The sequence below is a fragment of the Bipolaris sorokiniana genome, assembly GCF_000338995.1.
Source record: "Bipolaris sorokiniana ND90Pr unplaced genomic scaffold COCSAscaffold_14, whole genome shotgun sequence".
Lineage (NCBI taxonomy): Eukaryota > Fungi > Ascomycota > Dothideomycetes > Pleosporales > Pleosporaceae > Bipolaris > Bipolaris sorokiniana.
In genome coordinates, this window is record NW_006911908.1 from 931,840 (window position 1) to 955,445 (window position 23,606).

General features: G+C 52.0%; 8 protein-coding genes across 8 annotated transcripts; 4 read left to right on the forward strand and 4 right to left on the reverse strand.

Annotated features, from left to right (window-relative positions):
* Positions 1-121: 121 nt before the first annotated feature.
* Positions 122-4,711, reverse strand: COCSADRAFT_125671 (uncharacterized protein). Its single transcript, XM_007705737.1, has 2 exons — positions 4,378-4,711; positions 122-4,318 (listed from the first exon to the last, which is right to left on the reverse strand). Exons 1-2 carry the CDS (start codon positions 4,514-4,516, stop codon positions 528-530), a joined length of 3,930 nt encoding a protein of 1,309 aa, XP_007703927.1. The 5' UTR covers positions 4,517-4,711; the 3' UTR covers positions 122-527.
* A 585-nt stretch (positions 4,712-5,296) lies between these two features.
* COCSADRAFT_98410 (uncharacterized protein) lies at positions 5,297-7,122 on the forward strand (the record flags this gene model as incomplete). Its single annotated transcript, XM_007705738.1, has 2 exons — positions 5,297-6,610; positions 6,667-7,122. The coding sequence occupies 2 exons, from the start codon at positions 5,297-5,299 to the stop codon at positions 7,120-7,122; spliced, it is 1,770 nt and encodes a 589-aa protein (XP_007703928.1).
* A 4,916-nt stretch (positions 7,123-12,038) lies between these two features.
* On the reverse strand, positions 12,039-13,087 carry COCSADRAFT_40255 (uncharacterized protein). The gene has a single exon (XM_007705458.1). It carries the CDS (start codon positions 12,779-12,781, stop codon positions 12,425-12,427), a length of 357 nt encoding a protein of 118 aa, XP_007703648.1. The 5' UTR covers positions 12,782-13,087; the 3' UTR covers positions 12,039-12,424.
* A 744-nt stretch (positions 13,088-13,831) lies between these two features.
* COCSADRAFT_193287 (uncharacterized protein) lies at positions 13,832-15,347 on the forward strand (the record flags this gene model as incomplete). The annotated part of the gene is made up of 5 exons (XM_007705739.1): positions 13,832-13,934; positions 13,990-14,127; positions 14,478-14,660; positions 14,738-15,005; positions 15,064-15,347. 4 exons carry the CDS (start codon positions 13,832-13,834, stop codon positions 14,860-14,862), a joined length of 549 nt encoding a protein of 182 aa, XP_007703929.1. The 3' UTR covers positions 14,863-15,005; positions 15,064-15,347.
* A 581-nt stretch (positions 15,348-15,928) lies between these two features.
* Positions 15,929-17,198, forward strand: COCSADRAFT_184393 (uncharacterized protein). The gene is made up of 4 exons (XM_007705740.1): positions 15,929-16,300; positions 16,386-16,513; positions 16,613-16,757; positions 16,814-17,198. The coding sequence occupies exons 1-4, from the start codon at positions 16,076-16,078 to the stop codon at positions 16,874-16,876; spliced, it is 561 nt and encodes a 186-aa protein (XP_007703930.1). The 5' UTR covers positions 15,929-16,075; the 3' UTR covers positions 16,877-17,198.
* Positions 17,199-18,963: 1,765 nt separating this feature from the next.
* Positions 18,964-19,614, forward strand: COCSADRAFT_244969 (uncharacterized protein). The gene has a single exon (XM_007705741.1). It carries the CDS (start codon positions 19,256-19,258, stop codon positions 19,592-19,594), a length of 339 nt encoding a protein of 112 aa, XP_007703931.1. The 5' UTR covers positions 18,964-19,255; the 3' UTR covers positions 19,595-19,614.
* A 699-nt stretch (positions 19,615-20,313) lies between these two features.
* On the reverse strand, positions 20,314-21,206 carry COCSADRAFT_150745 (uncharacterized protein; the record flags this gene model as incomplete). Its single annotated transcript, XM_007705742.1, has 3 exons — positions 20,314-20,481; positions 20,556-20,967; positions 21,038-21,206. The coding sequence occupies 3 exons, from the start codon at positions 21,204-21,206 to the stop codon at positions 20,319-20,321; spliced, it is 744 nt and encodes a 247-aa protein (XP_007703932.1). The 3' UTR covers positions 20,314-20,318.
* A 614-nt stretch (positions 21,207-21,820) lies between these two features.
* COCSADRAFT_40257 (uncharacterized protein) lies at positions 21,821-23,485 on the reverse strand. Its single transcript, XM_007705459.1, has one exon. It carries the CDS (start codon positions 23,439-23,441, stop codon positions 22,077-22,079), a length of 1,365 nt encoding a protein of 454 aa, XP_007703649.1. The 5' UTR covers positions 23,442-23,485; the 3' UTR covers positions 21,821-22,076.
* Positions 23,486-23,606: the final 121 nt, after the last annotated feature.

Genomic DNA, 23,606 nt, shown 5'->3' on the forward strand with positions numbered 1-23,606 from the left:
ACAATTCATAAATGCCAGTCTGACAACCAGGTAGCTTAAGAGGAAAGAGGAAAGAAACCTACTAGACATACTCATCTTTAGTCACCTCTGCCAACACATCATAACAATAATCAACAATAAAGAGGAGATATTTTGCATTGCTATTTGATACAGCTCATCATTCATCGTTGATACATCATCACTGTTTACATGCCTAGCCCGTATATCTACACGTAGCCGACTTTTGCTTACCTTTACAACCCAGTTATATCCCAATGTACATGAACCCCCCTCCGCGGAAAAAACCTGTCTTTCCGCTTCACAACATGGTCGCGCGAAACCGATAACTCCATGAATGCAAAACCGGTTCCCAAAAACTGGACACGAATAGAGCCCAGAAAGCACAAAAGCCACTGGTGCACTATCACGTGAACATCGCAAATTCGTGGCCACAGTTCATGGATGCGGTGCCACAATGCGACAGATGGGTACTTTTAGCGCCTAACTTTTGATCGCAAAGATTCCAGAAGAGAAATGACTGATCAAATCTACTTCGTCCTCTTCCTAGGGTTCGCCTGAGTCTTCTTCTTCGATGGGGTCTTTTGTGTATCTCCCTCAATATACTTCAAAAGATCCTCAATCTTGCGCTGATCGACACGGCTGTTTCCGCTTCGCTGGCTGGCTGAAGCAGCTGCAGCATCACTTGCAGAAGGTGCAGCGGCAGCGGGACGGAGAGGGTTGCGGCCAGGGAGTGGCATCGCCCGGATACGTCCCTTGGCGATATCGTTGAGCTGCTTAGCCTGGGAGACAGCGCTCTGAGTGAGCTGCTCGAGCCAGCTCTCAGCTTCCTTGGTGTTGCGGTCATCAGGGCCAAGAACCTCCTTGAAGATGTTATACGACTCGCGCATGCGGTTGACACCACCACGCATGTCCTTGTCGAGGGCAAGGGCCTGCGCGGTCTGGAAGAGCAGAGTAGCAGTGTTGATCGAGTTCTTTCCAGACACTTCTTCACAGATGGCGAGGGATGCCTCGAACCAGATGCGAGACTCGTGGTATTGCTTCATCGACTGCAGCATGACAGCGGCGTTGTTAAGCGTAGTGATGGAGTCAGGGTGGTCAGGTCCATAGATAATCTTCCACAGCTCAAGTGCATGGCGCAGATAGACAAGAGCAGCCTTGGTATTACCCGAGGCATGCTCAAAGAGACCTAGGTTGAGATAGGCGAGCAGAGTGTCGGCATGGTCAACACCCAGAGTGCGCTCAGACACAATGACGGCCTTGTGTGCGAGTTCAAGAGCCGAAACCTTGTCTTCTAGGTTGAAGAGTAGGTTGGACAATGTGTGGTAGGCCTTGGCTACCTCGGGGTGAAGTACACCGTAAATTTGCTCGTGTAGCTGCAGTGACTCAAGAAGCAACTCCTGTCCGAGCTCCTTTTGGTCCTGAGCAACAGACATGCGACCAGCCTCGAGCGCCTCTTCGGCCAGCAGGCTCTTTGGCGAAGCCTCCTTGATGATAGGAACAATGTTCAGAATGTCATCAGCGTGGAATGTCTGCTGCGGGAGGGCCACTGTTGGGCTAGCCGCACGTGCTGGTGGTGTGTTCTTGTTCTTCTTCTTCTTGCTAGAAGTTGTTGCTTGGCCGTTGGTCGGGGGTGCAGCTGGCTTCTCGGCCGGGGCGCTGGCAGCAAAAGCTTCCTTAGTGAAGGCGTACTGCTTGCTCTCCAACTGAAGTCCCAACTTCAGTGAGACCTCACGAAGCATCTGCAGCTCCTTGCCAGACTCGACCCACGACTCGCCCAGGTCATAGCGGAATCGCAGAGCTACCTGGGCCACGACTTCCTTCTTGAGCGTCTCTGGTGTGAGCTGCTCAAAGCTGAAGTCAGCCTCGGTGTACATGGACTTGAGGCTAGCATCGCCCTCAGGCACAGGCTTGGTGCTCACTTCGGCCCCCAGAAGGCAGTTGAGCAGGTGCGCGGCCGCTGGGGCAGCAAAAGGTGCAGGCACATTGCGCAACTTGGAGTTGGCAAAGTGCTTGAAACCACGCGCGATCATTTCCTGGATAAGCAGACGCTTAAGTGCCTGGAGCCTTGGGTCAGGCTTGTCAGCCAACTCTGCAAGCTTGCCAAGGTAGCGAATGTTTACACCCCGCTTGTGCAAGAGGTTGCTCAAAGACTGGCCATCCATTGGGAAACCAACTTCGCCCTCTTTGAGTTCCTGGATCATGCGAGGAATGGCCTCGGATGTGAGGTGCTCACAAGCAGCGCGGACTTCGGCCTCGTCCTGAGCCCACTCCTTCTTGTCCTCTTCCGATTGGGGGTTCTGGCCAGAGAAGACATCGGGGTTGAGGGCAAAGGAGAAGCCAGAGATGTCGACGCGCTCCTGTTCTGGGTCCTCATCAGGCTTCTTCTCAGCGGCAGCCTTCTTTGCAGCCTTCTTCTGTTCCTTGGTCAACTTCTTCTCCTTAGGCTTCTTTTCGGCGCCCTCTTCTTCTTCGGATTCATCGGAATCATCCGATTCCTCGGAGTCCTCTTCTTCTGAGGACTCTTCTTCCGATGAGCTCTCCTCATCCTTGGCTTCCTTCTTAGCCTCGGCCTTTTTGGCAAGCTCATTCTTGACGTATTCGCGGAGCTTGACTCGGCCATAAGACTCGACCAGCTCTGGGCGCAAAGTGGCCATTCGGTGGGGATAGTCCTTATCTTTCGGCTTTGACTCGCCCTCCTCTCCAGGCTCAGTCCAGTGTGCCTCTATCCATGAAATATCGAGCGGGGTGAGGCGGTAGAGATCCAAGGCATATCGCCTACCGTCAGTACCGATCAAACCCTTAGTCTCGACACTGCCTTCCAGTTCGTGGCGAACATTGTCCTTGTCCCAAACCGGGTGCCTCTTGACGCGCAGAGCCTTGGATAGCTGTTCGAAAAGAGGAACAAAGGACTTGTCGTCTGCCACGATTTCCTTGCCCTCAACCGCACCGTAGTCAATCTGGTGCTCACCAGGATCGCGCTGCTTGAAGATACCTGGAACTATGCTCTGGCCCACAATGCGCTTTCCTTGATAATCAACAACGACGGTTCCAGAAGTAAAAAGGTTAGGAATGTCGAGGTTGTTGACCGCGCGCACACCAAACACATCCTTGCCCACAGCAACACGAGCTGCCTCATCTCCACCTTCAGCGCCGAATGTGCCAACACCGTCGGCGCCGAACGAGTAAAAGATGTTGTTGTAGACGAAGATTTGCGCATCCTTGGCCTCTGTTGGGTTCAGGGGCGCAATCTCTCCACGAGCTACCAACATGGCACCACGAGTGGCAGCGTCGTTGTAGTCAGCAAATAGCTTAGACGTAAGGCGCTCGCGGAAGACTCGGTCGTGGACGGCCTCCTTGGGCATCTCGCGGGTGGACTGGAACTCCTCGTTCCAATCACGGAGCGTCTCAGTGTTCTCAACGCCGGAAATCAGGTAGCTCTCCTGTGTGCGGGCGAGATCTGGCTGATGTGGGGTGAGGGCCGAGTTGGGCGCAGGGACTAGCCATGGGTTGGCAGGGATGGCGTTGGAGAGCTGGAAGATGGTAAGCAGCTCCTTCTTCGCATTGTGCTCGAGCAGCTCAGGGAATGCAGTGCGGAAAGAGGGAGACAGCTCTTCAAGCAGGGTAAGGAGCGAGTGGGCGCGCTTGTCCTTTGGTGCCTGTCGCGGGAAGGGATCAAAACTGGCGTTGGACGACTTGTTGACGTAGAAACCAGAAACGTGACTGGTAATGTGGTGCTGCTCGTTCTCGTTGGTGGTGACTACGAGGTACAGCAGATGACCCTTGGACCTAAGGTGGTACGGGGGTGGGTTCCAGGGCGAGACGGCAATCGACTTGATCGTCTTTGGCGCCGCTTCTGGGGCCGGGGGTAGTAGGTTCTTGACGGCGCCGGACGTCTTAAAGTCGTAGTCGGCCAATGGCGACTGCTCGGGGCCATCTTGCTTAGGCTTCAAGATGTGCTCATGGCCCACAGTGTCGTGGAGCGAGAGGCCAGCCATGAGGCCGTGCAGCGCATCGGTGCGGTCGCCAGCAGCACCAATGAGCTCACGCACGCGGACGACATGGAGCCTGGCTTCCTTCTCCGTGTAGGGATCCTCGACCAAAGTCAAGACCGAGTCGGGCTTGAGGTCCTTGACTTCGGACAGCTCAACGTAGTCGTTGATGCGCTCGCCGTTGTGCTCGAGGTGGAAGCACGAGTACTGGAAGGTATGCGGCATCTCGATGATGGACTGGCGGAGATCCTGCACCTGCTCTGCCGTCGAGATAGTCATGGGCATCTCGAAGGGCTCATGGGGAAGCTTGATGGTGACCTGGAAAATGTCTTGACGATGTTAGCGATTTTTTCTCCCTACACATGTCTCCTGTGCTCATGGCACCTACTATCTGGCTGCTGGCCATTGGCCCGATCGTCTTGGTCTGCGCCATCGGTCTGCTCATTGCCAGAGGCCTTGTCGACTGGAGCGGTCGCGGTCGCGGGAGTCTCGCCCGACTTGGTGGTGTCGTTGGCGTTGGCGGCCATGGTTGGCTATGAGTGAATAGGAAGCCCCAAGCCCGGGCAGTGGACGACTATGCAGGGAGGGAATTGGAGTGGGCAATTAGGGCAATTCACAGGACGCAGGCATTGACGTCCAACAGCAGGCGTTGAGATGCAGCAGAGGTGGGGAGAGAGGGTAGAGGGAGAAAGAGAGGAGGGGAGCAGTGTAGTGCGGTGCGGTCATGTTCTCCAGAATATTTTTCTCGACAGCGCCGGGATGGTCCGCTAAGCTCGCACTCCACTTCCGAAGACACACCAAAGCCAGCGCGATTAGTTAGGGCCACAGACGGCAGCGTCAGTCCAATGGCATCGTCATCGACAGCCAGTAACATGTCCGGTTGGCCATGTCTGTATGCACGTATATACATATACATGTGTATGTAGTTGACATGTAGAGGACTGGATATGGGACATGGTGGTGGGGTCATCGCGTGTGTCCCGCTCCCCTCACCCACAATCTCGTCTGCCATCGCAGCTACCTCTATCTGGTCTTGGCATCTCCCGCCCCTCGGCCCGCCACTACCAGCTTCCCCCCTTTTGGATCAACTTACATTCGTGTCGTGTAGCCATCTCGTCCCATTGCATTGCACCTCCATACTCACTGCTTTCTTTTGTCCTCGTCACTCCCTTCTCTTCTCTTCTTTTTTCTTTCTTTCGTCTTGGCCGGTTGAGCGGCGCCCGTGTTTGATACTACGCGTGCACACGCGCACGCACCCGACAACAGCAATAATGCTAATCCTACGGCCCCTCCTGGGGGCCAAACCAATGCGCTTCCCAGTCGCGTATCTGCGACAGCCCTTCGCGTACCCCTCTCAGCAGGCTGGCCCGGTACTGCGGACAAGGTTATGTCATCCTCGGCGGGTCCGCGCTCTGAGTGGCCAGTCTGGCCCTCCTACTCCTGGTAACGAGGCGCCTAACCCAGTCGACGATGCTGCTGAGCATCTGGAGGAGGAAGAAGCGGAGACAGAATCAGACAAACGCGAGGCTAAAAAGGCTGCTTGGCGTAGTACCGGCTGGAAAATGTTCGAGGCCGCTGCCACCACAGGAGCGAGCATCTTTATCCTGGGCTGTGTGGGCATTGGCTACACCAAGTACTACAAGTGGAACGTGCTCGAAAAGATGGAAAATGCTTTTCGTGAGGGCGATCCCGTACTTGATCTGGCCGCGACTAGCAAAGAGATGCCCAAGACCGGTGCAGAACCCACGCGGCTTAATGTGACCAAAGGCAACATTGAGGATGATGATGATGATGAAGAAGGCTACGACCGATGGATCCCCCGTGATGAGCAGGAAAAGATTGACAAGATTGTCTGGGGCCAGACCAAAGGACGCTACCATCTGCTCATTGGTGAAAAGGGCACGGGAAAGACGTCTATGCTGATTGATGCCATGGCCAAGATTAACGGGGAAGGATGCTCCATGATGGAAGCTCATGCCGACCTTGAAGTCTTTCGTGTCCGGCTGGGTCGATGTCTCGATTTTGAATATCACGAGGACAACATTGGCTCGCTCTTCTCCATCCGTGGACCACGCGACGCGGGTCCCATTCTCGACATTGAACGTGCCTTCAACAAACTTGAAAAGGTAGCTCTTAGGCGACGCGCAACCATTGGGCGACCACTGATCCTCATCATCAACTCTGCCCATTTGATTCGAGATGACGAAGACGGCAGGGACCTCCTTGAGCTCATTCAACAACGTGCTGAGCAATGGGCTGCCTCTAATCTTGCAACTGTCATCATCAACTCGGACAAGTACTGGGTCTTTGAGCGACTGAAGCAATATGCCACGCGTATGGAAGTCCACCAGATCAAGGACCTCACCAAAGATCGTGCTATGCAAGCCCTGAGAAACTATCGAATGAAGTACTATGGCGAGAAGGTGAAAGAATCCATCCTCGAGGAAATCTACGACAAGATTGGCGGTCGCCTGACTTTTCTCAATCGCGTCGCCAAATCCGAAGACATGGTTGCCAAGTGCGACAGCATCTGTGAAATGGAAAAAATCTGGTTCCTAAACAACTGCGCTATTCTCGGCGAGGAAATGGATGACGATGTCATGGATCAACAAAAATACGCCGTACGTTGCCCTCCATGACTACCTATTCTTGTATCAAATGCTAACGAAACGCCTAGTCCACAGCCATGGTCCTCGCCCACGCCCTCTATAAGCGCTACCACGAAATGGACGCAAACAACGACCCAAAAGCCGGCCACATCATGCCCTCGATCCCCCTCCACCGCGCCCGGTACATCATGACGCGCTCCGACTTCATCCGCCAACACCACGACCTCTCCATCTTCTCCATCGACTCGCACGCCGTCGTCCGGGCAGACTCAGTCCCCATGCAACGCGCCTTCAACGAAATCTGTGCCGAACCCGGGTTTGAGAAGTTCCTCGAGGCTACGCTTGATCGTATCGCTGGTATCGAGTCTCTTGGTCGTACCAAGGAACTTACGTTTAAGGATCTGTGGGATGGTGGCAAGTATAAGATCACGACTACGAATACGAAGGGCGAGGTGCAGGGCCAGGTCGAGATGGAGACTGTGAAGGGCAAGGAGGATGATGACGATAATGATGGTGATGATTAAGTGTGGGGCAGGGAGGTTTACAGACTTCAGGAGGGAGTTAAACACTTGGAGTTTTGGGGGGGAATGGTTAAGCTAAGGAGGACTTCGAACCCTGTTTTTGTGCGGAAAGTCTCAATGCATTTGTGTATTGCTGGGTGGGGGTATCTTGATTTGACAAGACAGCATCGCGCGGGCTCGACTATTTGTCTTGGATGGATTTTTGGTGGTAATTGTGGAATTTTGGTCCTATACCATTTTCTTCTGTTTTACAATAACTATCTCTTTTGTGTCTTTTGTTTTAGTTTTTTTTACGTTAACCGTTACTTTCCATCTGTGCATTGATTGCTGCTTTCCATCTGTGCATTGATTGCTGCTTTCCATCTGTACATTGTAACCTCTATCTACCCCTGCTACTATTTTCCTATGAAGAAGAAGCGTTCTTAATTTCTCCTCAATTGACTATTGCACCTTTTTTTTTAAAGCTGAAATACTGTATCTAGTCACTTCAAATAGCTTGTATTAGTCAATATATGAAATATTATCTTTCGTAGACTGAAGTATGTACATATTTGTGTTTTACTGAATTTTAACCCTAATCAAAAGTGACGATCCACTTTCGCTACGTATTTATCATCCTGGATACTGGATACTAATATTAGAGTCTTATAGACCTGACACTGGCTACTTTCTCTCACGTCCGAAGTTGTACTGTCACTATTTACCTTGTTAGTTTCATACTATCAATATTCTTTTCTTAGGCATAGTTATTTTTAAGTCATTTTTAGGAAATGAAATACTAGGTACGTACTATTTAATCAACAATCAATGCGAGTTGTAGTATTTTTGTACACTCATATCTTCTACTATTCTTTTATCCATACTTGAGTATTTTCACTACGATCGCGAATGTTCTTCTTATTTGGTTGACAACTATCCATGGTTCCTTCAGTTGAATATACTTTTGCTAATTTTTTTTTATCCGCTCGCATAACATCTCACTACCCACTGATTCCATGTCTTCATCATCTTTGATACCGAATACTAATGTATTTTTTTTGGCCCAACTAGCAACATAGACTTAGATATGTACATGCAAAAAAATACACAGAATCTCGATCCATAGCCATGTGTATCGTGGCCCGCAGTCATTGCTTTGCGAATTAATTATATAAACGGTTGTAGCTTAATAAAATTCAAGTATTTAAATCATATTATTTGTCTTCAGTGCCTTTTCGCGTAGTCGAAAAAAAAATACGTTAGACAACCTTTGGAGAAGCAGTAATTCCTGATAGATATTTTTAATTTTTTTTAATAGTTACCTTATCGACTTTCTTATGAACCTACGCCCAAAATAAGCAGCGTTGTACTTATCTAACTCCCAACATCTATGTAGAAAAAAGGACAATTTCACAACTTCAAGTTTTTTTTACCTCTCTACAAATGATATTCCATGTAAAGGAAATACTCCATATTGAAAGGTGGCCGGCAATCTTGGTCATATGCAACGTTTCCACTTACCGAAAAAAATACTGCTCGCAAAGGAATCCTGAAAAAAATAAAGATCTACATAATCCTAATACGATACTAGTATACCTACATACTACATCTAAAATGGGTATCCGAGAATACCGAGGATCAACATTTGCATGTACCAAGTACCGTAACGCTCTAGTTCAACCCCGCCCATAATGCTGATTTCGCCCGCCGCGATCTAAAAAACATTTACGATTTCTCCACGTCATCGATTTTCTCACTCTCGCTCTCAGATGAGGCAAGCGAGCCGGCGCGCCCGCATGTCGAAACGCAAAGACAGAACCCCCTCACCTAACGCCAATAATACAGTTTAGCACGCGAAGTGGGTCGACAAAATATACAATACAGCCCCAAGTAAACAAGATTCGGGCGGGGGAGGGGGTGGATGATGGTTCTTAACCAAGGCTTTCAAGGATGATTGCGCGGGAAAGTCAGACGGGAATGGAATACCACATGAGTAGGTAAACGCGACAAGTTCGGAAAACAAACCCCCATCCGCGGTCTTGGGATTGAATGGTTAAGGCCATATCTTGGGGAGTTGATAAAAAAGCGCCGGTCGCGGCAAGTGGGGGGATAGGCTGAGGTAATACATACGATTATTGTAAGTACATAGCATCCGGGGTTGTGTGCGTGTATCAATGTAGGACAAACCTTCGTGCTTGGTCCAGAGAGCCTATTCCCACCCAATCGAGAGCGGGTTGGCCGAAAGCGTGATGCACCGAGTGGGTTTTTGTTTGGTACATGGTTCGAGAACACATGTTCAACAATGTGGGCGGCACGAGGAGCCATGTTGTAAGCATGTAGGTACATGCTAGTTACGTATGTATGTATTGCTGACTGTGTGTCACTATAATCTCACAGAACAGGGGTTTTTTGCTGGCGGGTGCCAGCATGCTATCTTGGGAGCGAGGGGGAGGTGAGATTGCGTGTTCGTTGATGCCGATGCGCTGGCCAGCTAGTCTTGTGATTGACTTGGGTACATGTCGTTGTGTGTTGCCGTGAACAGTCAACGTTCAAATCTTATTTGCAATGCTTGGCCGTGGCTTGGGCTGAGGTGAAGCGGAGGGGGTACCGACGCGTTCGATTGGTGCCATTGATTTGCGGTGTGCTCGTAACCATGTACATGCGTAGGATCAAAGAGGTAGCTATGACGAGATGCAGTGGTAGGATGCAACCAGGGTGGATGAATTGGCTTACCTTTGTGCGGCCGGAGGTGTGTGTGGCCTCACCAAAAGATACGTAGTAGATACAGACACGACGACATGTGCCTGCATGGCCACTGCAAGCCACCGATAGACGTGGTGTAGCGAGGTGGGAGGAGCTAGGTGCTGGCGTTGGGCGCCGGGAATCTTGTGTACCATGGTGAGGACAAGGCGCGACCAGCACCAGGTCGAGGTTGGCGGTAGCAGTAGCATGTGCATGTGCATAGCAATAGTGACACTCGCACTCAGACTGGTGAGTGGGCACTACTTTAGGAGCGAGGCGGAAAAGAGAAGGAAGCGTCGATTTACTCTACTCCTAGCAGCTGCCTACCAGCTACTATCGATAGAGGCAGGCGGCACCGACGATAATCGGGCCACTTCCGAAACTGTATGCATGATTGCATGCGGCTCCCTGGGGCGGAGTGGCGTTGCCGCCGTGTTTGGGAAAGAGACCATCAACCTACAGCGATATTACCTACTACATAGCATGTACACACATGGTAAGTGCTCTGCAAAATGAAGCGTCAGCGCACTCCCAACTCGTGTCTAGGCTCGGATCATACTTAATCATGTAAGTACAGGGTAGCGAAACGAGGTCGGACACCGTGCAACGCAGGGCGAGGTACAGGGCAGTATACAAGAGCAGTACATGCCTGTTGCGCGCCGGGGCAGTGGGATGTATGGGATCGACGGCGGAAATTTCTCCTGGCTGGTGCGACCACCGATCGAGTCGTGACAGCGTTGCGGGACTGGCACGCGAATTGCTACAGGGCTACAGGGCTCAGGGAACACCGGATCGGACGAGGCCTCGGTTTGTGCAGCCCAAAGGGTGGCCCACGACGCTGCTGGATTGGGCGCCAGTCTAAGACATCCAAGGAGATCACCAGGGTGCTAATGGGTTACCGAGGATGCTAATACACATGGGACTATGACCATATGTATGTACGTGTGTACCTGGATGTGAAAGTCAACCCTGGCTGATCGCACCCAGGCCTGCTAGTGGGGAGAGTTTGCGCAGGCCCAGGACAAAGTATGTTTGGTCTGGCTGTGGACGAGCGAGCGAGCGTGGACAGGGACTACAATGAGTATATGGTAAATAGGGTGTGGACAAACGTCTAACCTGGCGTGGTGACATGTCTGTGTGTAGTATATATGTGTGTGTGTATATGTACTGCATGGCATGTCGATTATACGATAAGGACCGAATCAAGACGTGCATGAAACGCTGGCAGAGACGACTTTGTAAAGCCATGCCTCGTGAGGATAGGGAACACGTCCACCGGTTAATACTGTCTCGTGCGCCTGGACCCCCAGCCTGTTCCTGTCAGTCAACGACTAGTACAGTAAAATGGCTGGCTGCGGGACAAATTCTCCTTTTCCGACAACGTAGTCGTAAACATCATCAGGCCGGGCCGGTCGACATAGCCACAGAGTCAGCGGCACACTACTTGCTCTGGAGCCAAGCGGCTTCGCGGGCGCCCTTCCAGTAGTCAGGGCGAAGATCCACAAGCACAAAAGTGTTCCACGTGTGGACAGGGTTATCTCTCGCAGCTGCTGATCCTTTTTGAGAAAGCAACCCTGGCCATTCGCTTCCACTAACATGGACTTCCGCTGCACACTGCAGTAGCGCACTCGAAAAGGGAATGCCAGAAGCCGTTCAGACCCACCTTCCCAGCTCCCCGCAAGCAATCACCTTGCCATCACAATTTCGACAAAGTTTTCTGTGGAGAGAGGTCTGTCCACCACCTGTCAGGTAAGGGTTCACACTGGCAGCCATGGTCTTGGTAGCCGAAAAAAGACGGTTTTGTTTGTTGATCGAGGCGCGCCTTGTCGTGGTGCAACGGACAAAAGTATGTTTGTATGCGACTATGTGTGTAAGATGTATAGTTTTTGGCCTTGCAGCGCAACGAGGCCCAAAGCAGACTGGTTTGTCGAGCTGGTTGAGTATATGCGTGCATTCGGTCAGTTTGTAAATACCGTTATGGTAAGTCACTTAGCCAGTCAGCCAATCAATCAGGCCATATCAGCATGGGCTGAAGATCACAAGGTTTGAGAGCTCTCATGTTGGCAATCTGCAATACCAAAGCTTATGGAGCAGCAGGTTTCAGAAGACAACAAAGTCTATGTATGTACAAGAGTGCTGCTTGAATCTTATCTATTAAGGAGCGTCATTGTGACGATGATAGACAAGCGAAAATCGCCTGTGCAAACAAGGTACGTCCGTAAGTAGAGTATGTACGCATCCAGTGCCCACAAGCGGCGTCGCGTGGCTTTCGGCTTGTTTTTCCAGGGAGGAAAAAAAGAAAGACAGGACGGGGATGCCCTGGGCGATGTCTCAGGCTAAGTGCGATGCTTCAGCCCCTTGCCCGACTATCGACAAGGGAGCCTTTTTGACGGCAGCCAATCAGAGGCGCAGCGAGCAGGGGATTTACTGCTTCATAGTCGCTGGCATAACGGCTGCATTCTGGCCAATGTGCAAAGTGCCAGCGTTACGGCGTAAGCCTGAAAGCGGATAAGAGTTTCCTGGCCAGCTCATCGCCCTAGCCATATTGTGGGCGTGACATGACGCAGCAGCGCAGAAACAGGTCTCATGGCCGATGGGGCGGTATGTGGGCAAAGGCTGGCACGACAGCGATGCCAGCGAGGCGCATCGGACGAGAGATGGAGAGAGAGTTTGCGTGTGTGTTGTGGACGTGTAGACGGCTACGTGCAGGATCCGTGGGTTTGGAGGCGCGGAAGGCTGGGAGGGTTCCGGTAGCTTGCAATGACGACGCGTCTGACGGCGCAGCGACCATGTCGCACTGGCAGGCAGGAGCAACGCAGGCAGGTTCCGTGTCGGTGTGCGGTGCAACCTGTGGGAAGAATGCTACATGGGTCGGCGACTCAGCGGCTGCGATCGCCTTCCAAAGCATTCGAGAACAAAACAGCCGAGCTGGGACGAGCATTTGTGTGTGTGTGTGTGTGTGCGTGTGTGACGCGGGGCGCGCAGAGGGAGCCGGGCATCGCTCTCATTACGGAAAGCGGGAGCATTTGTTTTTTTGCAGTGGCTGGGAGGAGGGATTGGGGGTGCACGCCATGACGGCGAGCAAGAGTCAGGGTTGGAGAGAGGGTGGTGAGAAGGTTGAGGGGGCGTCGAGGGGTTGCTTTGTGCGGCACAGTTGTTATCTAAGTATGAACAAATGTACACTAAGATGGTGGTTAGACGAAGGGGGGGTGCGTGTGGATGTTGTGTGTGTTGGAGAGTGGTGAGTGGGTGGTGCGCAAGGCAGGAGCGATCCCACGTGGCGGAGCGAGACACGGGCGATACGGCAGACAAAGACGGAGACGGCAGCGGTTTAGGGGATCAATTGGGACACACATCCATCCCATCCTCACGCATACCGTGGCCGTGAAGCTACACAGGGAATGGCGCGCCGCCGGCCACGATGCCTGTCGCAGGCTGTCCCGTCGGTGGCCACCCATTCATCCTGCCAGGAGCAGACTGGAACTCCACTGCATTCCCAGCGACCAGTCACCCGGCTGCACGGAAGCACACACACGCGCGCGCCCATACACACACACATGCGCACTCAATTTCATACTCTCGTACTGAAGACAGAGACTCGTCGCTAGCACCCGCCCATACACTTTCTCACATACAGCAGACAAGCCCATGCATCCACACAGGGCTGCAAAAAAGAGCGAGCAGCACAGAGGTAATTCAGGAAAAAGGCCGCGGACCGCGCCCGGGGAAGGACTCCCGAACGCCCGGGAGGCGTGTGAACCTTTTCTCGTTGCTTCTGGAGCCAACAAGAGGAGGCGGCACAGCGAGTCAATGCCAGGAGTAGGCTTACTACACGACACTGGGCGGCGGCGGCGGCGTCGCACCCAAGCGCGGACGGGCGAGGGTGCACTGTTTGTGAGTAGGACATGGCTAGGCTTGTGTGTGTATGGGTGAGTGAATGGGTGAGTGGGTGAGTGGGTGGCGGCAGAGGAAGCAAGCAAAAGATGCAACAATGGCAGCCGCCCTGTGTAGTAGGCAGTATGTGCATGTACACTACGTGTGTGGATGTGCCCGAGCGAGTTGGGCCGGCATGAGGGCCAAATGTCGAGAGTACTGTAAGTACCATAGCATTGCATTCATAGGCAAGTATGTATGTACATACATACGCAGGTTGCAATGCCGGTGGTCAGCAGGCCCTGCTAGGCGGATGGGCATGTACACTACGGAGACTGCCAGCGCGCTCGTCGCAGATGCCACGACGGCTGACACCCCCAGTCCAGCCGTTGGCGTGGCTCTTCCTAGCTGCAGGTACAGCCTTCTAGCGTCCCGCTACCACAGGGGGCATACCACCTCCGTGGATTCAGCGCGCAGATCACCCTGCTCCTTGCCCGCCCAAGGGAGCTACCATGAAACAGGCCGAAAGACCCGTCGGTCCCGGAACGTCATGTAGTCAGGGCGTTTTGCTTCCTGAAAAGCACAGTCGCTCATTTTATTTGTCTCGCCGACAAGCCAAGGCCACGTCTGGCAAGTCAGTAACAGGCCCCCTTATTCTAGCTGCGAATATAGAAGGCTAAAGGCGCCCTGTGGATTCACTTCTTACACACTCATCACCTTCACTCCCTTCCAGCTATCTACACTCATTCTTCTCCCTTGACCAGTCACTGCCCGGCCAGTCCACTGGATCTCCACGCTACCTAATTCACCACCCTCGAAGCCCTATCCGCTTGCTGCATCTCGCCCGTCTCGTCGACTCTCCTTCTCCCGCCCATCTCCATCTGCCAGGGCTTTACTAGCACTGGCCAACTGTTCAGCTCTCGCTGACAAGCTGTATTCCTCAATCTGTACGTTGCCCTGCACACGCACCTGCGCCCTGCCTACGTGCCACGGCTTGTGCAACAAGACGCTAACACCTATAAAGCACACGACTCACTCGTCAACACCATGATCCTCAGAGAATCAGAGTCCAACAACATGGGCCGCGGTGCTTACGACACGACTGGCACTCCCAAGCCATCGCCCACCACCACACCACCAACCAAATAAGACATTCGCCATGGTATCTCAACGGACCAATGCTTTTCCCCACCTTATTGCTCCTTGCTTTTGATGGCTTGCATCAACGCCCTGCAATCTCATCCCAAGCATCGTGGTCCTGTTGAGACCCGACCGATAGCACGTTGCGCACTGTACGTCACACATGCCTCGATAAATTTCGAGTCGCACATCAGCTTACATCCACACCAGTCTCACTTCCAATTGCTCGCCAACGCCATTACGACCGAGCACTTCGCTGGTTTCACAGCGCCTTTGCTTCCGAGCCTTATCGAGATTACGCCCTTTTAATCATTCCGCAACCCTTCCGATTCGATTCTTGACAGCAACCTAATACCCCCGCTTCCTCGGTTCCTGTTCGGCGTCTTCGAGCGCCTCTCAATCTTCTCCCACGTTCAGCGACACTTTCTTACGGCAAAAAAGTACTCTTGTTTCACACGGCGTTCTTATAGACATGGTTTGGCCCAGGCATAGATACCAAAAACGGACTTGATTTTTTTCTTTTTTTTCTTTTTGTTCTGCTTCGAGGACAAAATACACACGGTTAGATATCCATTGTCTGCCTCCAATGGCATTTTGTAGACATGGACTGTATTGTACTATAGCGCGTTGGGTTTGGGACTGCGGCATTTGCCTGCATTGCGCGACGATTCTGCGTTTCGCCACAACGCTCTTGACGAAGGGCATGTGTTGGCCGCTACCCATGGTTTTTTTCTCTCTAACATTTAGAACGACTGCCTGGGCTTTGGTATCGGTGTCTCACAACACTACCGGCATCGGTTTAGACTAATCAACAATGTACTACTACTACTATAATTACCTGTCGCACCATACATGCAATGATGACTTGTCCGCGCTGTCATGTGTGAATGTGACCCGCTTGAGCGGAACCCCCTACCTTACCCTAACCCTCCCTGGCCATGCAGTGAAGCGGCAGACCATGTCAAGGACCCGATGCTGTCTTGTTGTGCTGAGTGGTGGCTGCCACGCGTGGCACAAGAGTGGAGACGTGGCGACTGCACCCCACGAAGTCGGCGTCCCGATTTGCGTCCAGCTCACCGCAAGCTCCACCAGCCAGCACGACATCTTGCTGTATCGTCAAACACCGCCATCTCACCCCGCCCCCAACACTCGTCTCTCCAACTCCAAACTCCAAAACTCCCGCATCTGACCTTGGCTCCCTTCCGACACTGCCGCTTCCATCATGGCCACTGTCAATTGGCGCACCATCAACATTGATGCCCTAGACCCGGATAGCCCCGCCAACTTCGACCTGAGCTCCCTCGTCCCTGCTGTCGCGCCCGTGTCGACAGCCGACGTGCAGAACAATGCGCAGCAGATACGGCAGCAGCTGCGGGGCGGAGACAATGAGGGCGCTCTGCAGAGCGCATTAGAAAACCCACCATATGGGGCTGACGACAAGGGAAAGGTATGTATGCTGATGCGGTCACCGGTCTTCTCATGTCCGGGCCAAGCACCATTGAGCAAATTTGATGTGTCTGACTGCCGCACAGGAGACTTACCTTGCCGTCGTCATTGAGATCCTGCAGTCGATAAGACAATCGGATATGTCACCTATCCTTAGTCGGATATACAGCTCGCCCAGCGGAACAGAGACGCTGGACGTCTTGATGAAGTACATGTACGTGGAATACTGCACACACACACACACGTATCCATACCTACACACATACATAACCCATACGGCATTTGGCACAGCAACTGACCGTCTTTGCTACAGCTACAAAGGCATGGCCCAATCGACGCCAGCGGCCACGACGCGCAACATCACGCCTCAGCCTACGGGTTTCTCCCAGATCCACGCCCGTGGCGGTGGCGAAGGCGGCGGCCAGGCCATGAGTGTATTGCTCAGTTGGCACGAAAAGGTAGAAACTGTCGCGCCCTGACTATTGTTTGACGCCCATGCACTAACAGCCGGTAGCTTGTGGATATTGCTGGCCCTGGCTCGATTGTTAGGGTCATGGCTGATCGGCGTACGGTCTGAACAGGTGGTCCCACGATGGCACCTTATGATGTGCTCCAACAAGACAAGCTCGAGCGGCTAAACTCGAGCCTAGTCGACGCAACAGCCCTCGTTGACAGGGAGACACTCTCGGCTTGGTCAAGAGCAAGATCAAAATGCGAACTGTTCGACATGGCATGACACGCTGTGCTCTCTCCAATGCTCTCCGCCATGTCGCCATATGCACCCTGTATGAGCGTGAAGTGACAGTGCACAAAGTTGGAGTCGACATTGAAATGACAATAATAATAATTATCAAGCACCATTTGTGTTTGGCAAGTCGAGTTGTTGATGCATAGCAAGCATGCAGTAGGCTGCACAAATGCGTGAAATATGCAGCCGCACTGACACGTCTCTTTTCTACCGGCCTCGCAGACGGCTTCTTCAGCCCTATTATGACACACGGCCACGTCGCTCCCCCAACGCGACGAGTCCTCATTTCGCGGACACGGGAAGTCACGATGTTAGCGTGCGCCTTCATCATAAGGGGCCGCACACTCGACCACGCGGCATAGCTTCCACGCGAAGCCCACTAGCGCTACGTCCGAGCGCCTTCTTCAGCTGCCACAAGCGGAAAAGACCTGATGAACGCTAGTCTTGCGTTGGGCGCCGTTGCGAGATGAAACACGCTCCCTGGTGCCCGTCGATTCCTTTCCTTTTTCCACTACACCACCCACCCCGACATTGAAACAACGGACAGCCGGCCGAGGTAAAAAGTCGACCAAGCCTACTTTACTCCAAAAGTAAACATGTTCGTCTCGTCTTCTGCTTATCGATCAGCCATGTGCAAGTATTACAAAGAACTGTACGGTGCTTTTGCCTCGTCCGACGCAGCTTCATCGCCACGAGAGCCGTGCCCCCATGTAATTTTTCCGCCTGCAGGGCAATCGTGGTCACGGCTAAGTATCGATGCGCAAACAGGCTTCTGGAAGGCCAATTTCGGCTTCTTTCTCGTTTCCACCATAGGGCTGTGAGCATGTTTTCAATAAAACCGCCCACCCCTCCTTCCCAAGTGCATCACTCTAGTTAAAATCACCTCCGTCGCATCTCTATGAAGCAAATCACTCTACTGTAGACATGTACACGGGGATCACAAAATAAACAGGGAAAATTGCATAAACAAAAAAAATAAAGGTTGAACATGGGTGCATGCGTGTGTGTGTTCAAACAGCAAAACCCTTTTTAGTCAATGGGCGTGTTAGACTGGAAACTTGACTTTTTGCCCAAACACGGGTTGCCCTCTCACACACGCACATGAGTCGGTTACATTTCCTCTGTCCCCTCCTATGCCTTTTTGCCCCCCCGCGCCCCCCTTCCCCCCATCTTCTGCGACAAGTGACAGCTAGCTCTCAAACCCTGGCTTCGCACATCCCCGGCGCATCATCGGCATGACGATCGGGCCATTTTTTTTCCAGTGCGCGCGCGCGTGTGTCTCAGCTCAAATGACCCGGCGGGCTGGCTGGCTGGCTGGCTGGTTGGCTGGCAGGCGGGATGGGTGTGGGTGGGTGGTGGTTGGAGTTTACCCTTTGCCCTTTGCCTATCCCCCATCCATCCAATCTGCACACACACACACACACACACACACACACACACATGTCACTGGCCACTTTGCTCATCATCAGCCCACACATGCATCACGTTTGATCCTACAAGGGAAAAAAAGGAAGAAATTCCCGGGTCCCGGGTATCGAGACTCGACCCCCCCCTTTCGCTTATCGGAGATGTGCTTGTTTGGGGGGGTGGCGTGTGGGCGTTGCATACATACATACTTACGTAGTTACCTTACCTTACTTACTCCATTTCTAAAAGTGGTGTGTATATATGCAAATAAGGTAGTAAGTAAGTGTAGTAAGTCGCATTTCTCACATGGCAAAAATCCGGGGGGAGGGGGGGTTCGCCCGACGATATTGCGTTGGGCGTGAGTGTATAGCATCAGGTGCAAGTACGTAAACTGTTGCTTCAGTTCTTTATTTTTGGTGTTCTTTTCCACTTTCTTCCCGTTTTTTCCTTCTTACTTTCTTTCGAATCCTTGTTCCTTCAGTGTCCCTTGTTAATGGGTTTCTAGTTTTCCGCTTTCTTTCCTTTTTTGGAGGTGCTCCGGTATGGGTTGTTGCTGCTGCGCCACCGCCTTCCGCTTGTTCCCTCCCCCCCTCTTTGTCTCAGACTCCGTCTTTTATGTGTGTGGCGGGTATGAACCAGGTTTGATATGCCAGATACACTCACGTTCGCTAATTTCCCGGATTTTTTTATTTACTTTTCCCGTGTGAGGTGTGTGTGGGATGGATGTTGGGTGGGAAGAAGAAAAGGATTGGGTTCAATAATCATGTTTATATATAAAAGTAGATTGATCGGTTATCCGGAATGCGGGTATGGCGTGATTTTCGCTATACCCTGTTTTTGTTATTCCTTTGTTCTTCTTTGCAGGCTCCCACGTGGTGGGTGGGTGTCGTTTTCTTTTGGAGGGGAAACGCACGATTGGGGACCCTTACATACGTAGGTGTGCTGTCCCTGCCTCCGCCACCTGCAACTGTTGATGCAGAGAAGCAAGCATTCTCTCGCTACTGCCATGGTTCCCTCAACGTTTACGTGTGTGGCTGTGTTGGGCGGAAATGGCTGGATGGGGATTGCATACATGGTGGAGTTGACGCGAGGAATTACGTCTTAACCACTCTACTCTATCTGCAAAAAAGCACTCCTTAGCAATCCAATCAGACACCACAACCTTTATCTTTCGTCTTTACTAACCCATACTATCCTTCTCAGCATCTGCATTCCTTTTCAAACTTGACCCTGATGTAGATTGTTACTAGCATAGTTTGGTAATCGATCATATCATAGAGTAGGTGTGATGACTAGAGAAAAAGAAAGCAAAGAAAGAACAATAGTATGTGGTTAGTTAATGGCTAGAATACTCGTTGCTTATCATTCCCATCTCCCAACATCTGTATCGCTCCCCTTAATCTCTCTATCACTCAACTTTGCAGATCCTCGATTTCCAATCCCCCTTTCCTGCCAACATTCAGAGACTCGTTTTGACCTTCCTTCTTAGCGTGCCTAATCACTGAGAAGGATAGATACTAGGCTTAGAATAGGTCTTAATCTTGCATCTCAACTATGAGCCCTAGTCTCATCTCTTCGTGTGTTGAAGTAACACCAGGTCACTCGAGAAAATAGCATAGACGAGCGTTGGAAAAACTACTTGGAGATTTCTTGATTAAACAACTACCATTGGGTATCAGGATAACTTTTAGCAACGCTCATTACTCAAATACTCGCTGCTAGAAACGAGATTACGACACTGTTTCTAGTGTCTGCGTCTTCTCTCTGCCCTTTCCGAGCCATTTCTAAACTGCAACAGTGCTATTGGTGTACCGCAGTACTTTGAGGTAGATTAGAGATACCCAATACAAGTTCCTCGCCCCATCTACACCACACTATCCTGTGCCACATGCGCCTGCACCGGCCGCGCAACCTCCACATCTCCATCTCTTTCCTCAATCCCATTTTCCATCTTCTCATCTCTTGCATGTGTAGACATAGGCCCATACGCCTCAATATGAGCAAGTGAGTGCCAGAGTAGATACGTACTATACACTGTTAGCCTCATCATCTCATCCCCTATGCCAAAATGCCTCACCCGTCGGAAGTGGTGTAAACTTACCTCCAAAACGTAAACCCCATCCCCACCCAAAGCAACACCACACTCGTCACCGCCCTACCATTCCGCCGATAAACCATCGGACTCCCGTCATACGCATCCAGCAACCTCCTCGCCTCCGCCGGACTCGCACCCGTAACGTACGCGCTCTTGGCAGCCACAACATACGTATACGCCAGTGCGCACGACATCGTAAACACGCATGCTAGCACGGAGCAAACCCTCCACGCCATTTTCACTGCGGCAGACTCGCGCCGCTCAGGCCAAAACAGATCGAAAAAGAACGCCGCGCCGAATATCGTCGCTACGAAAATCCCAACGAAAATATTGTAGGAAGCTATACCTACGAAATCGTTGTTGTGTACCGTCGCATTCGGGTTGAGATGTGCGACGTATCGTTGCTGGGTAGTGTAATCTGTCTACATATCAGACCCCAGAAAGTTCGTGTAGAGGGATGGGAATGGGGATGGGGGAAAAGAGGGTACCAGATAATGCCGCCGTCCCCAGCGACTCGCTCACAACCGTGAATATCATTGCGAGTTGATACACGATAAACCTGGTGCGCCGGCAGTGATACCGTGAATTCCACATATTGCCCGATTTGAATTTCGCCCATTGTATCTCGTGGAGGTCGAGGCCCCAGATAACTGCCATATCTCCCTTATTCAAAATGTGAGATAGTCTCGGTGGACTGCGAAAAATTTCGACTTTGGGGTCCGGAATACAAGTTAAGAATAAAACCTGATATGACTCTGCTCGTTCACTGAGCAGGTGCCAAAAAAACCTAGAGAGAAAAAAAAAAGATATATATCACGAGTCCTACGTAGTTTTATCCCAGAGAAAGAAAACTATGACTACGACCCCAAACCTTCTGCACTCCGTCATCGCCCCTACAAAATCCACCCATCGCACCCTCACTTTTCTCTATCTCCACCCACACTACTCCCCTTCTTATCGCACATCCCACACCCACGCCTACGCCATGACTTCTTGACCAAAGCTTATCACTTCCACACGCAGGTGTAGCCGCGGAGCATCACTACGTACATCTAACCGGGGGTTCTCGGCGACGAGACAAGTAGGTGAGCTTGATTGGAAAGAGGTGTTCCTCGGAGGGGCAGGGAGGGAATATTGACATCATAAGAGGGTGGGATAGGGACGGGAGCTAAATTAGTGGGGAAGGCTTGATAGGTGGGGGGGGGGGGGGTTTGGGATGGAAGGAGAGATAGAGGTGGGTGCGATAGTTAGGTGTGAAAAGTGTGGAGGGGGTTCGATTGATGCTGTTTAGAGGATTTTTGGGGAATGTAGATGTACATATGAGGCGAGGACGTACTGCCATCTACCATAATGGCAGTATGTGATATTGGAAATAACATACATACTTCGTTACGTACTGCTTAACACCTCTTAACAAGGCATATCAACCTCGCCATAGCTCGACAACTTACACACCAGAATGCATGGGCAATTCAACTCACCATCCATATCATACACATATTCTTTTCATACAAGAGAATCTAACCTCTAATGCACCATAGTCTCCAGGGTCCCAACCGGCCGCTCAACAATATCCAAACACCCATCCACAATACTCTTCCTCGCATCCTCAGAACTAACATTCTGACCCCCAAGATACAACAACCAAACTAGACGACTCACCCTCTCATCCTCGACCTTGCCCAGCCACGTGGGGTTACCCATCTTCTCTTTCTTCTCAACCTTGACTATAGGCTGGTACAACGCACCAAGCGTCCCATTCTTGTTCCGTGTTAAGATGATAACGCTACCCTTTGGCGCCTTACCCTTGCCCTGGAATATATTCCTAAACTCTTTCATAGCAAGACCGAACGCCTCGTCCTGGAACTCGCCTTCTTCAACGGGCTTAGGGAGGGCGATGGTCTTGTTCTCGGCAGCCTGCTGCCTGAGCAAATCGGCCTGCTTGCGACGCACCTCGTCGGTCCGCGATGCGATACCGCGCATCCAGCCGTCTTGGAGATGCTTGAAATCTGTGCCTCGGCAGGGTACAACGCGGAATGCCATGTCGACGCCGCTTGTGCCGCGGCTATCAAGAATGGCTTCCCAGATCTTGTTGCTCTTGTCCGCGTCGAGGAGGGAGTCACGGAGAGCTTTCTTTTCATCTGGAATCAGGGCTGAGGCGGTGGGATTGACGGTGTTGATAAGGTGGTTTTGGAGGGTTGATAGGTCAGCTGTCTTGATGTATAGTCCAACGACGTAGACTTGGACGCGTAGAAACGAGACCTTTCTAATGCCCAAACCCAGCAGTGTGTATTCGGCGTCACTTTCGACATGTTCGGGGCCCGCGGTGTCGGTAGGCAAGCGGATTGTACGAGGAAAGTAAGGAACATAGGATGTACCAGTCTCGACGAGCTCAATGGCGTCTGGATGTGATGCTTGGGGATTGTCTGCGTCGGCTGGTGCAGCAATGACTTTGTCACCTGCTGCCACAACAACCTTTTTGCCTTGAAACTCATCAGATGCCTTCCTAGGCGCGTCGGTTTTGGTTGGGGGTCCCAGTAATAGGTCTGCTGCGGATCGACTTGAGCTTCCGTCCTTGTCGCCATCAACTGGTTGCACATCCCACAAGCGCACAAGGAAGATGGGAGCAATCATGGACAAAGCCGCACCGAGCGCCAGCCAATTGCGCCTACGCACATAAGCAGCCCGGCGAATGACCTCTGCGCGGTGTATCGAGACAAAGTCCTCATCTGTGCGGGGGCCTTTGGGGCGAGCATTCTGCTTCAGCACAGCTTCCAGGTCTGAGCTGGGAGAGCGCGAGTTATACCGGGCCTGGGGGCGACATCGAAGTGGCGCCAGGGCATTGAGACAGCGGAAGACGGGACGTCTCGCAGCGGATCGGATGGCGCTCATGGTGGGTGTACAAATGAGTGCATGAGTGCATAGAGTGACCGTCTATGCAGTGGTATGCACCGACGTATGCGTGCTAAGACCTGCAAACACCGAAAACACCGCGGCGCGCTTGGGCCATGTATGGTTCGGCTCGATGATGTGCCTCGCCTCGTGCGTTCAGCCCTA

Excerpts from the sequence above, each read along its gene's own strand:
- COCSADRAFT_40257 (XM_007705459.1), bottom strand. The coding sequence starts at position 23,441 with ATGAGCGCCATCCGATCCGCTGCGAGACGTCCCGTCTTCCGCTGTCTC.
- COCSADRAFT_125671 (XM_007705737.1), bottom strand. The coding sequence starts at position 4,516 with ATGGCCGCCAACGCCAACGACACCACCAAGTCGGGCGAGACTCCCGCG. Across the intron at positions 4,319-4,377 it reads CAATGGCCAGCAGCCAGATA|ACATTTTCCAGGTCACCATC; the intron begins GTAGGTGCCATG and ends AACATCGTCAAG.
- COCSADRAFT_40255 (XM_007705458.1), bottom strand. The coding sequence starts at position 12,781 with ATGCTCGTCCCAGCTCGGCTGTTTTGTTCTCGAATGCTTTGGAAGGCG.
- COCSADRAFT_184393 (XM_007705740.1), top strand. The coding sequence starts at position 16,076 with ATGGCCACTGTCAATTGGCGCACCATCAACATTGATGCCCTAGACCCG. Across the intron at positions 16,301-16,385 it reads GGGCTGACGACAAGGGAAAG|GAGACTTACCTTGCCGTCGT; the intron begins GTATGTATGCTG and ends ACTGCCGCACAG. Across the intron at positions 16,514-16,612 it reads GACGTCTTGATGAAGTACAT|CTACAAAGGCATGGCCCAAT; the intron begins GTACGTGGAATA and ends TCTTTGCTACAG.
- COCSADRAFT_244969 (XM_007705741.1), top strand. The coding sequence starts at position 19,256 with ATGCGGGTATGGCGTGATTTTCGCTATACCCTGTTTTTGTTATTCCTT.